The sequence below is a fragment of the Ceratosolen solmsi genome, unplaced genomic scaffold (assembly GCF_000503995.2).
Source record: "Ceratosolen solmsi marchali unplaced genomic scaffold, CerSol_1.0 scaffold53, whole genome shotgun sequence".
Lineage (NCBI taxonomy): Eukaryota > Metazoa > Arthropoda > Insecta > Hymenoptera > Agaonidae > Ceratosolen > Ceratosolen solmsi.
In genome coordinates this window covers 1,488,672-1,505,512 of record NW_011948441.1, presented here as the reverse complement: position 1 = coordinate 1,505,512, position 16,841 = coordinate 1,488,672, and the positions used below count along the sequence as shown (strand labels likewise).

Below are 16,841 nucleotides of genomic sequence, written 5' to 3'. Positions count from 1 at the left end.
ATTATAATACTTATAAACAAAATAAATAAAGTATGGTATAAGTAATAATTTACGACTTTTATTTTTTCTTCTTTTTTTTTTTTGCTTATTTAAATAAGTTTTTCTCCTTAGACTTGTATATTTCTTGCTGTTCTTATTGTTATTTAGTTTTTTTGCATCGCTAAGTTGAACTTGATGTAATTGACTATTTGCGAATTACAATTATTTCTGCTTTAATTGTACACTGGCGGAGTTGTTTAAATGAAGTTTCGTTGTACTTATCCGTATTGAATAACTTTCTTTTATGACGATGAAAGTAGTTTCCTTACATTATTTAATTATTTAATTAATGCAATTCAACTTTTCTCTCTCTCTCTCTCTCGCGCGCTCTCTCTCTTTCTCTCTCGAAATATGTCTTAATAAGAGTTATTTTACCTGGTGGCTAATTTATTCAAATCGGCAACCCAATGTAAGTTTGTTTTTTTTTTTTTTTTGATCACTTATATGTAAAGCATTTCAAGGAAAGTAAAACTTATTGCTACGTAGTCGCTCAAGGAATTACGGTCGGATCTTAAAATTTTTCATAGTATTAATGTGAAAGTAACGACGAGGATTAATTTTTTATTCGACATCTCTATTGACAATGCGTGTATTTTCGATAGCCTCAAACGAATACAAATATTCACATTATATAAGCTTAGACGAATACATGTATAAATCAAAGCAATTATAAGCAACTTGTTACGATTGATCAATCGTGTATGTTTTTTGGAGCGAGTGGCGAGTCACCTCCCAAACATTAATAAAATTCATTTAAAAATTCCAACCAACATCCGTCCCGATAAGTATTATATACTTTCTTGAACTCCTCGTGCCCTTAAAGTCTCTCAACTAAATTTGTTAATCTCCACCACAGCACTCGCAATCGGCGGTTAATCCTCATATCATCATAGACACGTGTGTTGCCTGTTTCAGTGCAACTGCGGTGAGTCGAGTAGGGCCATGGCGCAGGCGCAGAGGCCGTACCGTAAATATCGACAGCTACGCAACTGCGTGGTAGCGTTGCTCAGGCGCCGTTTGCCGATCGTCAGCTGGCTTCCAGACTACAACAGTCATAAATTCGTTGGGGACGCCATCGCCGGTATCACCGTCGGCCTCACAGTCATGCCCCAGGGGCTTGCCTACGCCACCCTTGCCGGACTTGAGCCCCAGGTTCTCAATAACCTCGATTATCTCGTATTTTTTCAATGAAAATAGTCCCGGTCGTTTCCGTGTATGTCGAGAAAGTTTTTTAACTGCTCTAGCTACTGGAGATAGCTGAGACGTACTACACGTTTTAGAAATCGGCAAGAATTTATCGTAAAATCAACATCGCTACTGCCAATTTATTCGCATGGCAATTACATTATTATATTCTGGTAAGATTAGCCGAATCGAGATTATTGAGGCTCATCCGATGACGTTTTAACAGCCAATGGCAACTGAATGTTCCATTGCAAAATTCAAAGCATGTTTTTATACAAAAAGTTTTTTGGGAATGTCAGCCGCTTTCCGTTTTTTTTTGTTTTTAAGACGGGAAGGGTGAATGGAATTTTTGACCAACTTTTTTACTCCCCGTTTAGACAAAAATACGACAAGAATTAATAAGAGAAATTATTGTCAACAGTACGGACTGTATTCGGCGTTTGTCGGGGCTCTCATCTACGTGATCTTCGGCTCATGCAAGGATATCACCATTGGACCGACAGCCCTCATGGCCCTCATGACCAATCAGTATGTCCAGGGCCGGAGCGTCGATTTCGCCATTCTTCTCACGTTCCTATCAGGCTGCATGCAACTCCTCATGGCTGCCCTCAGACTAGGTTTGTTCCTAAATTATCATCGGATTTTTTTCCCGCTAATGTACCCCTTTGTCCGTTGTTGGGGCGTTACACTTGCATAAAGAATGCATAAGGGGCGGCCGTTTAACACAGCTACCTGGAAAGGGCTTTGCACGTGCCTAACAATTGCCTCTGGGGGTTTTAAGGCTCTTTACAAGCATGCTCCAACGCCCCAAGAGACGTAATTGATAAATTGATTTTCTTCGGCTTAAGTTTCGAGCATTAAAATCGACTTACCAAAGCACATGGCATAATTTATTTTCCCTTTACCGCTTCTTTTCTTTGCTTTTTTTTTGTAGTATCGGACGTGTAAACACATATATTAAATAACTAAAAAGTTGTTTATACTTTAAGCTGGAAGAATACTATTATTAAGCTTCAAAACATATTAGCCTTCTTAATCTATTTATTCTAAATCTCATAAATCCATTTATCAAATAGCATTTTAATTTTTAGTTATTATTTATAAATTTTTATGCAGCTTTTTATAAAAATTTGGTTTAAAATTAATCTTAATAATATGTGTGAAATCGATTTTACATAAAATGTTTTAAAGCATATAAATCAAACGTGAACATTATGCTTGGTATATCTTTAAGTGGATTATCTTCAGACAAAGTCGAAACGATTAATTTTGTGAAAAAATTAAAAATTTAAAACACGCGTGTGCGCGCGCGCGCGCGCACACACACACACACACACACACACAGTAAGAATATTTTATGAGAGGACAAAATCTTCTTAAATTTTATTTTTTTTCGTTAATAGGTTCATTCATAAAGCAAAATAAAGCAAAATATAAATGATTATAAATATATATAAATGAACAAATCATGTTATTTCACGAATTAACATCGCTTCAACATCTTTTCTTCGAGCTTATTCGAAACTGTTTGATTTCTTGGCCCGAACCGCCAATGTTTCGATAGCTTTATAATAAATGCCGCCCGCCCTAGCGGATACTTAGGAAGGAGTGAAGTGGAAGGGTTATAGAAATGTGTAGTACGCACAGACTTCGTTAACATACGATTTATTTATAGTTACAGTAATAATAAGCAGCATTCACTTCTCATAGAAGAGCGTAAACTCTGTCTTTTCGCAATAATGTAATTGCTCCTTGATTGTGACGATGTTGTTTTTGTAAGGATCACCGATGGAAGCTAATGACCTGCTACTGTTGCAAAGAGTAGCAGGAATATGCGCACACTCCTGGAAAGGACGTGTGGCCTGAATGCTGATATGGAATACCTTGATACCGTGCTTCTTGTAGTCGTGTACTCTCTTGTAATGTAGTCAGCACCTTTGACTGCTTTTAACTGGTAGCGTACTTGATGATTGAACGTGAGTTCCTTGTGATGGTTTCACTGCGCGAGTGTAATTGAGTGAGTAACTTATAGTTGTAAACTCCAGCCGAATAATGTAGCTGAATAGTGTAATGACTGATAGATGGACTGATTGTCTAAATTACAATGAGCGCTTAAGCGTGGTTGTAATCTAGGCAGTCGCGCGGCTGCTTACGTAGCTGGTAACGATGCATAGATGTTGCTGTGCGGAAATTTTGCATGACATGCGAGACTAAAGCTTTAGAAGTTTCGAGAGCTTCAGTAAAGGAAAACTTTAGTAGTTTGGAGAATTGTAAAGAACGTTACTATTTGAAAACCAGACAAGTATTGTAGGACATTTGAACGTAAGGCGTTGGAATATTCGAGAATTCTCGGAATCGAATGTTTACAAATTTTGAGAGCTAAAAGGCCTCTCTGAGAGCCAAAGTGTTGGAAAATGCTCCTATTCCGAACATTCCACCCGTCATCATCAATTTTGTTGATGATTATTTTCCTTCCTCAGGGGTTGGTAGCACTGCCAGTTTATGTATTGATCTTACCATAGTAGTTGAAGCTGTTTTTATTGTAGCCAGCGTAGTCAGTCCATCCTTGCCAGGATGTATGTCGATAACTCGAGTGAGAGGGCACTTGCACGGTGAGAAGCGTTGGTCGTTGACAACTACCAACGAGCCAATATTGATGTCACGACTTGGATAATGGTATTTAAAAGGAGGTGACCATTGTGCCCAGAAGTGCTGTAAACATTGTTGTTTAAATTGCCAGCGAGACAATCCTGACATGGACAAATCCTTGAGAGATTGTTCTGGAGTAGTTGTGAGCGAGCTCCCTATTAGGAAATGTCCGAAGGTGAGTGCCGAAATATCTTCGGGGTTGTCACTCATCGGTTCTAATGGCCTTGAGTTGGGGATTGCCTCGATCTGAGCAAGTAAGGTAGTGAACTCTTTAAGAGTAAACAGGCTTTCTCTAATAGTCTGTCTTACGTGGTGTTTTACTGATTTCACCAGAGCTTCCCACTTCTCACCATGTGGCGTTGTGGGTGGATTGAATACCCATTGAATATTGTCTTGTCGAAGACAAATTGTCAAGAGTCTTACGACCTCTCAATCTCAGTGTAGTATTTTATCACCATGCGTACTGCATCAAGAGGATCTGGAGATTTACGACCTCCTACGTCTACATGTAGCGCATGCTGACACCACGTGGCAACAACCAAGAAGCGGCAAGATCTCACCGATTCTCATCGTTAACGCAGTATCATTATATTGTAGTTATAAAATAAACGAAACCTCACTTTCGAAAAGCAAACGTTAAATACTGAATTCAAGCGTTACACCGGGCACTTCTCCACACTTTTCTCTCACCAGGGGAGCATAGTCAAATTTTGAGAGCTAGAAGACTTATACCTTTCCGAGAGCCCATGTTTTGGAAAATGCTCCAATTCTGAACAGAGCTATAAATCAAAAGTAAAATTTCTATTATTTTTCCTTTAACTTTTCAACTTTCATTTTTAAATTCCATTGTCGCATCATAATGAGACTGAGGTTATTATATATTATATGATTAGCTCTTTACATGTATTCATTGTACGTGCATTACTTTCTCCACAATATTCATACGCTTCTGAATTTGTACAACATTCAGTAGTTGCCGAACCTTTGTCAACATTATTTAATAAAATCTTACGATTTAGTCACAATAACCCGAGAAGCAGTAAAAGATAAAGTAAAAGTTTGTTATTCGAAAGGTGTGCTGGTGGACTTCATTTCGATACCGGTCACGGTGGGTTTTACCTCGGCGACGTCCGTTATAATTGTCGCCTCCCAACTAAAGGGCCTTCTTGGCCTACGGATCTCACCAACTGGATTCATGGACACCCTGAGACAAGTCGTACGCCATATCGACGAGACCAACCCTTGGGACGCTGGCATGAGCTTCACCTGCATCGTTTTGTTGTTGCTGTTAAGGGTGAGAGTCGAGCGCGGATAATCAAACTCTTCGTCGACATTTCGATATAATCGGGGTTAACAATAAAGTCTCGAGATTATCAACTTTTATATAAAATGCTGCTCGATGACACTGCACTATTGGTAGATTATCGGAATTTCTGTATTCATGGTTGTTATCGAATACAGTGATGTCGCGCTTTGGTGTGAATTTACCTGAATACAATACGACGAATAATCGATCAAAAGCTCGTAAGCGCCCGAATCTCAAATGATAATTAATCTATTCTGCTCTTTGGACTAATAATTTATAATTGTTAAAATGTCGTACCTATCGCGAGAGAATATCCACGAGACATGGGAGGGCGCGTGCGTGATCCATTCGAATGGGAAGGGGAAATTGAAAAGTTTGGACGAAAAATTGCAGAGGTTGAAGGATGTGAGCCTGTGCAAGGCCGGAGAAAAGCCAACGCGCCGCCAATGGATTCTGACCAAGATCCTTTGGCTCCTGGCTACCGCCCGTAATGCAATCGTCGTTGTTGTTAGCTCGAGCATCGCTTACAAACTCAACAACTTGAGCTTCGGTTGTCCATTCGTACTTACGGGACCAGTGAGGCCCGGGCTGCCGAACTTCGGACCTCCACCCTTCTCTACCCGGGTAAGTTTTACGCATGACTTTTTGTGTTTCTCTTATCGAATTTGGTCGTTAATAGATCTCGCGAATCTCAACCATCGTACGGAGAATATAAGGAAATTCGCCCTTTATTAATCCTTTAACTTGAATGAGTTATTATTGATCGAGTAGAAAAAGCGCTATTGCCGTTCGATTCGAGTAAAGAGTAAAGTTAGTAGAAAAGAATCAACTAAAGAAGCTAAAAAATAACATAGAAGAAGTATGGTTTAATGCAGTAGATGGATTAATTATAGAATCAATTGCGAGTGACGTTTATTGAGATTCAGATAAGTTTAATGTGACTAAATATTTAAAATGTAAGTGATGAGCAATTTAAAATAAACGTAATTTTCTTTAAAAACCACGCGTCAAATTTTATAGTTCTCATGCTCTATTCAACTCTATAATCGCGCCAACAATTGGATATTTTAAATATTTGCACACTACCAATGGCATAAGTATCTCTCGATCATAGATTAGCGTCAAACAGAAAGGCGCGGGCTTGTTAAGATCAAGATTTTACGTATTATTCCGATACGTTTAATCTCTTTAATTACGATATTAAACAGATGGTACCCGATACCTCGTACCTATACATTTGCAAATGAACAATAGAAAATCTCGTAAATGTACGCAGGTGAACAATCGTACCCTGGGACTGACAGAGATGTGCGCGGAGCTCGGACTATCGATCATCCTTGTGCCGATAATCGGTGTGCTTGGAAACGTGGCCATCGCCAAGGCCTTCGCCTCTGGCAACCAAGTGGATGCAACTCAGGAGCTTATAACCCTCGGCATCTGCAACGTCCTGGGCTCGTGCGCCAGCTCCATGCCGGTTACCGGTTCCTTCAGTCGCTCCGCGGTCAACCACGCGAGCGGCGTCAAGACGCCCATGAGCGGATTATACACTGGCCTTCTTATATTACTCGCCCTCACGCTTCTCACGCCCTACTTCTACTTCATACCCAAAGGTGTACGATTTTTCCATTTATTCTTTATGTCGAGTGTTTTCAAGCCAATATCCCCCATGAAAGAATAGTGCCTTTTCATTGTTAATTTAGATTCGCAGCTTCGGTGATTCGTACAAATTACCATTGATTGTACGTTCGTTAGTTTGACTCGGTTGTCAATTTATGTGCAATATATTATCATCGATGATTTTATATGACTTGGAAGGAATGTGGAAATTTTAGGCCCTAGTCGCCTTAGCTTTATAATAATCGGCGAATATTTTTTTATAAAATTTCAGCGTCTTTGGCAGCTGTAATAATATGTGCTGTTATATATATGATCGAGTACGAAGTTGTGAAGCTCATGTGGAAGTCGAGCAAGAAGGATCTGATACCCATGTTCGCCACATTTCTGCTGTGTCTCGTTATAGGCGTGGAATATGGAATTGTCGCCGGTGTCGGGATAAATTTGATATTTTTACTTTATCCGTCGGCTCGACCGCAAGTCCACGTCGAAAAGTATTTCGTAAGTATTGCTTTTCAATAGGCTATTGGTGTTAAATTATAATGAAAGTATGGGCTCGCCACACTGTACAAACAATTGACAAATCTTATTTAATTTTTCGAATGAACATTGCTACATATCAAACACTCTGATCGAATTGATATTATCGAAATTATTATCGAATCTCTATTGTAACGACGTTGTTAGCTAGTGGAAGGAAAAGTAAAAAACATTATCACCGATATTATTTTAAACGTATTAAAGCCCACCTCTACTCCACCCATTCATCAGGCACAAATAAATATTTATATATTTATCATAATATATTTATTATAAAAACAAATGAAATTTATCAGACAAGTGATTAAAGAATTTTTTTACTTCCCATATGAACTTCGCATATGAATTAGAAGTGTCTAAGCGTTTTGCTGTTGTAGACCGACTCTGGTGCTGAGTATCTGATGGTAACACCTGGGAACAGTCTCTATTTCCCTGCGGTAGATTTCATTAAGCAATCCGTCGGTAATGCCGGTATCACCGAAGGATCTAGCCAAGTGCCGGTTGTTGTCGACTGCAGATATGTCCTTGGGGCCGACTTCACCGCCGCTAAAGTTAGTATTGCTTATTGTAGAGCGATTTTTACTCATTACGAATGGACTCAAGCTATGCATCATTTGATTGGGCACGCAATTTCTAACAACGAATAGTCGTATTGACAATTTTTATTTATCGCAACTTATTGTTATGTACTATCCTACCACGTAAGTTCTTGCCTCAATAAAGCAATGTGTTTTTAATGAGTCTACTCGAGCATGAAAGAAAATTGTCGAGCTCTTTTAATTGCGAGCGTTTATTGTTACTATTTTTTTTACAAGACCTAGTGCACTAACAACAAGTGTTAGATACAAATGTCTGTTTGATCATATCAGGGAATCGCTGCTCTAATAAGCGAATTTGACAACCGTAAACAGGGCTTGTACTTCTACAATCCCAGATCAGATGTCGTCGCGGTCCTTAAAGGAGCCTGCGGGGAAGACTTTCAATACGTTTCCACCCACGAGGAACTCTCCTACCTTCTCCATACCACAAGAGGTAATTCCATTTGCCAGTTAAATACAAGCAAGAGCCATCTACATTTATTTTCATAAATTTATGTGCATAAAGCATAAGGATAGTAAAACATTTTTATTTGATTTACACATTGTATTTATAATGTAATGTTCATTGGCATTGATTGATTGGCCTCGAATTTATACATTCGAAGTTACGTCTTATTAAAAAGAAAATCTTAAACGTTAAATTATCTTTCACCTTCTTTCACAATTCACATGCGTCGCTGCAATTACGATCGAACGTTGATACTAATAACTTAAACATTTCGCTTACGCGTACATGATTTTCTTAGAGAAGTCGTCGCATCAGTTGCTGGAGATACATCGCGATCGAGACGAGCCGCTTATCAGTATCCAGGAGCTGACGCACCGAGTTGTGCACACGTCGTGCCAGGACCTGAGCGAGGTGAAAATGACGCTCTTGCAGGCGAGCGGAAGCTGATGGAACCCCGTAATGCCGAGGACGTAAAGACTCCGATAAACTAAACGAGTGAAAATGGAGAAAAATAGCCATTAAGATTAATTCTCGTGTGCTATGGGCATTGTTTATCGACACTTTTACGTAACGTAGACCTCTCACGGATGAATTTTAAAATCAGTATTTTTTTCTTTTTCTATCGTAGTACCAATCAAGATGTGTGCTCATATACGTTCTTATTGTTTTTTATTGATTTTATCGTGCCTAATCATTTTATTTCATAGCACAACTTTATATTGTCGTGGAAAGTATCGGTATTATAAGTAGACTCATACACTCGTTAGATGCTATAATATTGGTATTGTAAAAAGTTTTTAAATGCAACAGTACCCGTATTATTTGTCCAGACTAAGGTATGCGTATGTTGTACGTACGCATATTTTTATTTTATTTACACAGGTTAGAATGCAGTTGTAGCTGATACAAAGTATAGATATTATTATTTAATAAATGTATACAGGTACATGATGATTGATTTTTTAATTTCAATTGTCCAGAATATTATCCTTTTAAAAAGTCCACTTCCTCATTCTTAAGAAACCACGTATTTTTCGCGAGTCGAGCCGAAGCTTATAAAAACGAAGACGATGAGCAGAGTTTCCTGGTATATCGTTACCCGTAATCAAATACGTAATTAAGCTGCTCGGGCTCGTCACGATTCGGTGGTGAAGCTTCGCGGAGTGTGGTACACGTGCATGTGAAAGCAGCCAACCGCATCAAATCTAGATAGAAGGTCTTGGATGGTTCTCCTAAGCTTCACTTAAAGTTCACTAATTTCTTGGATTTCGAAATATTGAATTACTACTTACTGTTCGTAAAGGCATCATTGTTACAACATGAAAAATATTTGAATGTTCAATTATTATTTACTATTAATTATTCTTCATGGAGCAATTCATTTTTAAATCTAATTTTATGCTCTTCTTATTTGTGAAATACTTTTTTTAATTATATATGTATATTAAATGTATTTGCCTAGTTTACAAATCAGTTTAATCTATAAATCCGTTTAAATTATATTGATTTCTTATATTTCGTTTAAATGACATTCGATAGTACAATGCATGAAATTCGATATAATGCAGCATTAAAAAACCAAATCTTTAAATTACTCTTGTTAATGACAACCTTACGTTAAATGGCCGTTATTTCTCAATATAATAATAATTAAAGATTATATTTAGATAACTGTGATTGTTAATACTTTTATTTATTGTAGTGTTTAGTAAAAGTAGTATTCTTATCGGAGCAAAAGTGTATGCAGATAGTAAATATTGTTGGAATTATTGCGCGATTAGGTGGAATAAAACAGCTTTTAGATCATTTTTAAATAATTAACTACGGATCGATATTTTTATTCGCAACTGAAATTAAAAGTAACGAACGTATTAACAGTCACGTATACAAAAAATATGCAACATGTTTTAATCATATTGTGATAAGATGTCACTTGGCGGAACTTCGATAGACTGAATACATAAAACAGGATCGAACTTGTTTGTCGCATGGTCTATCGATTCCAATTAAATTTATTTAAAAAGTAAAATATATAATGAGTACAATTGATTAAAATATTTAATGCGACTGCTTAGATGAGTGGTTTTAAATGAACAGATTTGATACATACAGATTTGATCGTAAATAAGTTTATTATTAGTTTTTTTTTTTTTTTAATATTCATTTCTTTATTTCAAATTAATTTCAAATATTTCTTCACAGTCGATATCTATCTTATCCTTACATTAAAATTTTATATATATATATATATAGATATACGTAAGTACGAAGCAATCGGAATATCAAATTAAGAAAATATAAAAGTCACATGCACATGACAAAACAAGTTTAGATATATTAATATAATAAAATTTATAACTCAATCTTGATCTTTATAGTCGCATTCTTGATACGTTTAAATGTAGCTGAGGTGTTGTTCCATGTTATATAATAAGTGAATTTCATTTACCGTTCTATAATAGTTCTTCTATATTCACTATTTTTCTGTAAAAAAAGTTTTTGAATAATTACCATGAAAATGTAAATAATTACGAGTAATACTCATTCTTTGTAATTAATAATTATTAATTATTCTTTATTCGAACATCGTAACTTTAATAAATTTACAATATAAATTAGTGTACGTTATAAAAAAAAATGAATATTTCTTTTTCCACCACCTATACATAATTTTTGAACTTTCTTATAATAAGTAATTCATTATGAATATATCGGAAGACATATACGTTTGATTTATTAATACTTCGGAAATATTGCACTTCAGTCCCTATGTTACATCGCGTAGTTCATTATTTATGAAAATGTCGTATCCATTAAAAAAATGACAACGTTATAATAACTCTAATTTTCATATTAAAATATTTAAAATTTGATATTTTAATAAAAACATTACCAATACACATGCTATCGAAGAGAGTATGGAAAGGGAAAGTGAATTGTTGAACTTTAATATGTAACTCTTAATTTATAAGTAAGCAGATTAAAAAGAAAAGAAAATACTTTAAATTATACGAAATAAGCATATCAAGTACTACGTATTACAATATATTAGTATAAAAATGTTCATTATAAATGCATTATAAACTTTACATTTGCATATTATAATGAAAATAAAAAAAAAAAAATTAAAAATTTAATGAGATGATAATGGCGTTTTCTTATTTGGAGCATTTACAGTTATTTGGTACGTGCAGAATTTCTATGATTCAAACTGTGACGATCAATTAAATATTTGCATAAACGTGTCCTTGGTACCAGTTACAGTATTTAACATCGATATTGTACATAACTTTGAAAAACAATAAAAATAGATTCTTATACGTACGCACATACACATCCTACTATATATTTGGTTTTAAACTTGAAAATTACTGACATTTACATTAGTAAGTACACGTATAAGAAATAAACATTTCTTGTATAAAATTAAAAATATATAACACAAAGTACATTATATGTACAATTGTTATTTATAATCATATAAATATATTATAAAAATAAATCATAGGTTAATCTCTTATTATCGAATTAAAAATACGTCGGTTGCTTTGCGATATAGGTTGATATCGATTTCAAAAGTCAACTGAAATTTAGCTCTGCAAATTCTACATGACACATTAAATCCATTTTGTGCGTCTCCATTTTGAGCGCTTCCATAGCAAAATATAGAATCGAAAGGTAATTGCGTTGAAAGTCATCAGTATCAGTAAAGTCCAGAGACCATGTCAGTGACCTTGGCGCGTATGTTGTGGGCTGATGATCCATTCATGTGTCTGTGCGTGCTTTTCGCGAGGAATTGTTGCTGATGTTTATGTTGATGTTGTTGTTGATGTTGATGTTGATGTTGCTGTTGATGTTGCTGCTGCTGTTGTTGTTGTTGTTGTTGTTGTTGTTGTTGTTGTTGCTGCTGCTGCTGATGCTGTTGCTGCTGCTGTTGCAGTTGGGAATGACTAATGCCCGAGTATTTGCCTGCGTTAAAGCGGTTCTTACCGAAGCCCAGGACATCATGAGGCCTGCCAGCAAAGATGCTTGAATCGTTTTGTTGCTGCCTCCTCGCGCTCATCGACCTGTGCCTGCTATCGAGGAATGACGTATATTTACGATCGTCAGCCACCTCGGAGCGTTTATTGTCGATCTCCTCGTGGCAGTCCCGGTAAGGATGCTCGTCACGGTGCCGATCCCGAGCCCGATGCTGCCGCTGCTCATTCCTCTCCTCGTTTGATAGTCTCCTGCACAAATGGGCCCTACGCCCGTTTGTAATTTCGATCATCGCATCCAAACCCTCGTCGATCCTATCGAGGCTTTTGGTCATCGACCGTGGCCGTTTGCCACCGTAATTTGAGTCGCTGTCAAGGAGGCCGTAGGCGAGGCCGCTGTCACTGCCACCTCGGGACGATGAACCGTTATCCTTAGAGCTGAGCCGCGTCTGGTGGAAGGACTCGGATCTACGGAGCCTCGAGACCGTATCATCCGGTGAGCATTTACGCACCTCGAAGCCGTTCAGGCTCTCGAACTTCCTGATATGCTCGATCACGCCTCGGGACTTGGGCCCCTCATCAACGTGGTCTTGGCTTTGGCAGCGACGCAAATATTTTCGCCTCTCGGTCCGCCGCTGTACCGTATTGCCCCCGCACTTACTGTATTGTTTACTTCCGTGGTATTGGCTATCCGGCCGTTTTTTCGCTATTCTCTCGTCGAGGATCGTCTCGGATATCTCGAAATCGGCCAGGCAGTCGATTTTTAACTCGCCGCCGCTAAGACTACGCCTACGTCCGAAGACATTCGAGGGCTCCTCGATTTGAATGCTGGGATCATTACGGACCGAGAGTTTGGCCGCGTGATAGTTGAGACGAGAGGCGCTCAGCAGGGAATCGCTGCCGTCGTCGTCGAGGAGAAGAAGCTCATCGTCCTGCTCCGAATCCATGCAGACCTCGATCACGCGGTGGTGGCCGGCCTCCTGATCTAATACGAGGTCGCAAGTCGCCGGGAGGAGATGCTGCTGTAGGTATAGTGAATTTCCGACGATATAAGGAGGCGTTCGTCGAGGCGGTTGTGGGTGAATTATTGCCGGTATTATAGCCGATTCCTTGTCCTCCTCTTCGTTTGCAATCAAATCCCTAGATTAAAAGAATTCCAATTAAAAGAGTGTATTTTATATGCAAACAATTAATAATTAATAGGCATTAATAATATTTCAATTCAATTATAACTTTTATAATTAATAAGCATTCGTATCTGTATCTACATGACTCGAACGTAAGCTTCGCAGAGGCATTTTAAATGCAATTTTACACAAACATTTGGCATTTTCGTCCCTAGTAGTATGTGAAGCGCATATCGCTATACTTAAATAAACTGTCGATTTACCTAGTCTGTTGATGAGGACCGAGTACGACGATCTTTAAACTATCATTGGACTTAAGACCTCGGTCGATCCTGGCGCTCTCCTCGGAGTTCCTCAAGCATTCTCGGGCTTTACTGGGTGGTGTGATTTTCCCCTTGGCCGGTAGTTTTATTGTGGACGAGGCTTTACCAAACTCTGCCGTCTGCATCTTGGAACTTGTGTCTGGCATGATGTTCCAATCGTGGAGCTCCTCCTCCGCGTCTTTTACGATGATTCTTAATTCCTCGATGACGTCGTCGATGGTCGTTTCTTGATCGTTATCAATGCCATGAGCCACTGATGGTCTTACCGGTTGAGCCTCGGGACTGCTCGACCTCTCCGAGAAGCTAATGCCCTCGTCCTCGGCACTCGACGACACCTTCTTCTCTACTTCCATTTTCGCGTGCTAAGAAGACGATGGATATTACTGCGTAACACGCGCTTATGATAAAAAATTCGAATATCAATTGGATTGTTCAATGGAATAGTGACGCTTTACGAAGATCGATTTGAATATTGAAATACCGATTCATTCATTCATTTGTTATAGATCTTGGATAGAAGCTTTTTACGTAAATAATAAATTAATTACGCAAATTCCATATAAGCTCATACAGAATAGTATTGTTAATTAGATAAACCTCTGAGTCGACAATCTCGTCTCTCGAACAATCCGTTTTTCGCATATTGACAAAGAGAGTCACCGTCTATACTCACCACGTGCACCTCCTCGTCCTTAGCGTTAGCTGCCATTGTCGCATCTCCAATCTCTTGCTTTTTCACCTGAGGGACGCTGTTGTACTCGTTGAGGCGCTCGAGCTGAATCTTCTGGAGCTGTCTCTGAAGGGCAGATACCTTCTTGCTGAGGAGCCGGCAAGTTTCCTCAGCTCGACGTGCTCGACCTTGGAGTGCGTCCACGTCAACGCAGTGCCGTGACCACTTACGTACCTCCTCCCGTAGTAGTTCCGTCAGCGGCTCCTCATCGTCAGCGTATTTCAACCACTCTTGGAGCGCGCGCGGCTCTAGTCCTGCTTCGCATGCCTCCGCCTATATCGAATTTAAGCATAACATTGTCGCTTTAACACCGTTCTTTCAGCAGTATATTACATACTGGTATTGCGATTTCATCGAGTCTAATTGCCAAAGACGCCTCGTCGCGAGGATCTTGTAACATACACATGCTCTGAATTTATTTTAATTTCGTGTTCGATAAATGCGAATAAGAGCTCACGTTAAAGCATCGGCATTTGTTCATCAACCAAGTGGACTTACCTGTATGTAGAGTTTAGTTTGGGCTCGCGGCGCTGAAGCGAGAAAGGCATTGAGGAAGGAGACACCGGCAACACGAAGAGCGAGGGCAGCTTTGGAGGCAAGAAGTGCGCCAGCAAGAAAGCGGAATCTCCCGCCCTCGCCGTAACGCAACCTCAGGGTGGACACGGCTTCGGAAACGGCTGCATGACCACCGGTCGTCTGGCACACCCTCGTCAGTAACTGAAATAGAGGGATACAAGTGTCAATCGAAAGAAAAGATGCATCGTTAAAAATGCCAAGGCTAGAGTGTCGTGCATTTAATGCATGAGAATCCATTTATTGTGACGCACCGAGTGCTGTAAAATTGATAAAAATAATCAATTGGACTATAGGCATTTTCAACAAAGAAGCTTCTCATAATAAATGATATATTTATTAAAAAGCTGTAATATCAATGTCAAGCAGTGACGAAGATTTGTGTGAATAATCGACTAAGAAATTAAATTGCAGCGCGTACACTCGCATCTAAGATAATCGGCTGTAGCCGCATAGTGAACAAAATTAGTTAATTCAATACTCAGGACAAAGTAAATCGTGCCAAAGAAAGATGGAGGGAGATTAATTAATGCGCGCCAGCTACGTAGGTATCTCAGTAGGAAATGCCTATAACGGAGCGACGGAATGCGACGGATAAAAAGGGCCACGGGATGCAAGAAAACGAGAGGATAAAAATCGCGTCGCCGACCATAAATATTACAGAGGGTTCGATCACCTCGTGGCCGCGACGACTCATTAAAATAGATGAGGTACCGGCGGGACCGTGCGCAATATTAAAATTCATGAGTCCGCGCCAAGTTGGAGACTCTGCATGGTTCTCGCCCCTCCCTGGATTCCCGTTGTGATAAGGACATGTCACAATAGTGCGTCCATTAAAAACTTGATATGGACGTAAGAGATTGATTCATTAACTTCTATTTCCATTAACAGATTACTCGCATTCTTTGGGTGGCCGGTAGTGTAACCCTCGGCCGATTCGTGTCTTTCATTCAAATTCTATTGTCTGGTGAATTTAGGCATTCCTGTAGTATGTAAAATTTAGGGAAATGAAATCACCGGGCGTCACATCTTGGTCGGTCGCTATGAAAATTGGTCACCAAGGAATTTTCTCCACGTTCATATTCACGTCATTAAAAAAAAAAAAAACTCTATAATATTACTCCTTGCTTGAAATTTATTAGAAAAGTACTCGAAACTGTGAAAAATAATTTTTGAATACAAAATCAGGTGACTATTAGAACTCGATTTCTCAACGCCGAATAACTAGTAGAAGCCCTAAATGCTTCTAATCTTTGAATCGATGAATTATCGTTTGTCCTAATGAATTGGACAAATTGCTACAAAGAATAATCGCTCGTTTCAATAAAAAGAAAAGCTACTTTCGATAAATGATGATGGTCAAATTTGTTTTCGGTGCAAGCGCATTTTCTGTCCAAAAAATCTTGAATGATATTTTCATTCCCATGACGATCATTAAATCCAGTATGCTTATAGATATAAATATATTGTTTTAATTTGATATTCTGAACATGTATTTTTTTTTTTTTTTTTTTTTAACATAAGTTATCGGTTCATCGATGATGCTCTTTAAAAACTTGTATTGAATCTAAACAATAAGTTCATCCATTGCGCAGGATTTATATTTATGTTATATTTATATTGATATTATATTTATGTTCTTCGAACATCGATAAAAGTATTCCTTAATACATAATAATTTCACGACTATTTAAATAATTACTATCAATTGAATATCAAGCCGTTTAAATA

At 38.3% G+C, this 16,841-nt stretch overlaps 2 protein-coding genes across 2 annotated transcripts in view; one reads left to right on the top strand and one right to left on the bottom strand.

Moving 5' to 3' along the window:
- The first annotated feature begins 962 nt into the window (after nt 1–962).
- On the top strand, nt 963–9,016 carry LOC105365690 (sodium-independent sulfate anion transporter). Its single transcript, XM_011503916.1, has 9 exons — nt 963–1,191; nt 1,646–1,841; nt 4,947–5,167; nt 5,573–5,803; nt 6,456–6,789; nt 7,068–7,294; nt 7,711–7,884; nt 8,203–8,365; nt 8,679–9,016. The coding sequence occupies exons 1-9, from the start codon at nt 982–984 to the stop codon at nt 8,825–8,827; spliced, it is 1,905 nt and encodes a 634-aa protein (XP_011502218.1). The 5' UTR covers nt 963–981; the 3' UTR covers nt 8,828–9,016.
- Nucleotides 9,017–12,073: 3,057 nt separating this feature from the next.
- The window catches only part of mwh (multiple wing hairs), a 58,695-nt gene continuing 53,927 nt past the window's right edge, over nt 12,074–16,841 (bottom strand). Inside the window, exons 5-9 of the mRNA XM_011503980.1 lie at nt 15,036–15,254; nt 14,481–14,810; nt 13,748–14,169; nt 12,267–13,497; nt 12,074–12,227 (exon numbers count right to left, since the gene is read on the bottom strand). Coding sequence (XP_011502282.1) covers nt 12,084–12,227; nt 12,267–13,497; nt 13,748–14,169; nt 14,481–14,810; nt 15,036–15,254 — 2,346 coding nt within the window. The 3' untranslated portion in view covers nt 12,074–12,083. The remainder of the gene's footprint in view (nt 12,228–12,266; nt 13,498–13,747; nt 14,170–14,480; nt 14,811–15,035; nt 15,255–16,841) is intronic.

Bases quoted from the DNA above. Each gene is read 5' to 3' on its own strand.
- LOC105365690 (XM_011503916.1), top strand. From the start codon at position 982: ATGGCGCAGGCGCAGAGGCCGTACCGTAAATATCGACAGCTACGCAAC. The intron at 1,192-1,645 runs GTTCTCAATAAC...TATTGTCAACAG, and splicing joins TTGCCGGACTTGAGCCCCAG to TACGGACTGTATTCGGCGTT. The intron at 5,804-6,455 runs GTAAGTTTTACG...AAATGTACGCAG, and splicing joins CTCCACCCTTCTCTACCCGG to GTGAACAATCGTACCCTGGG.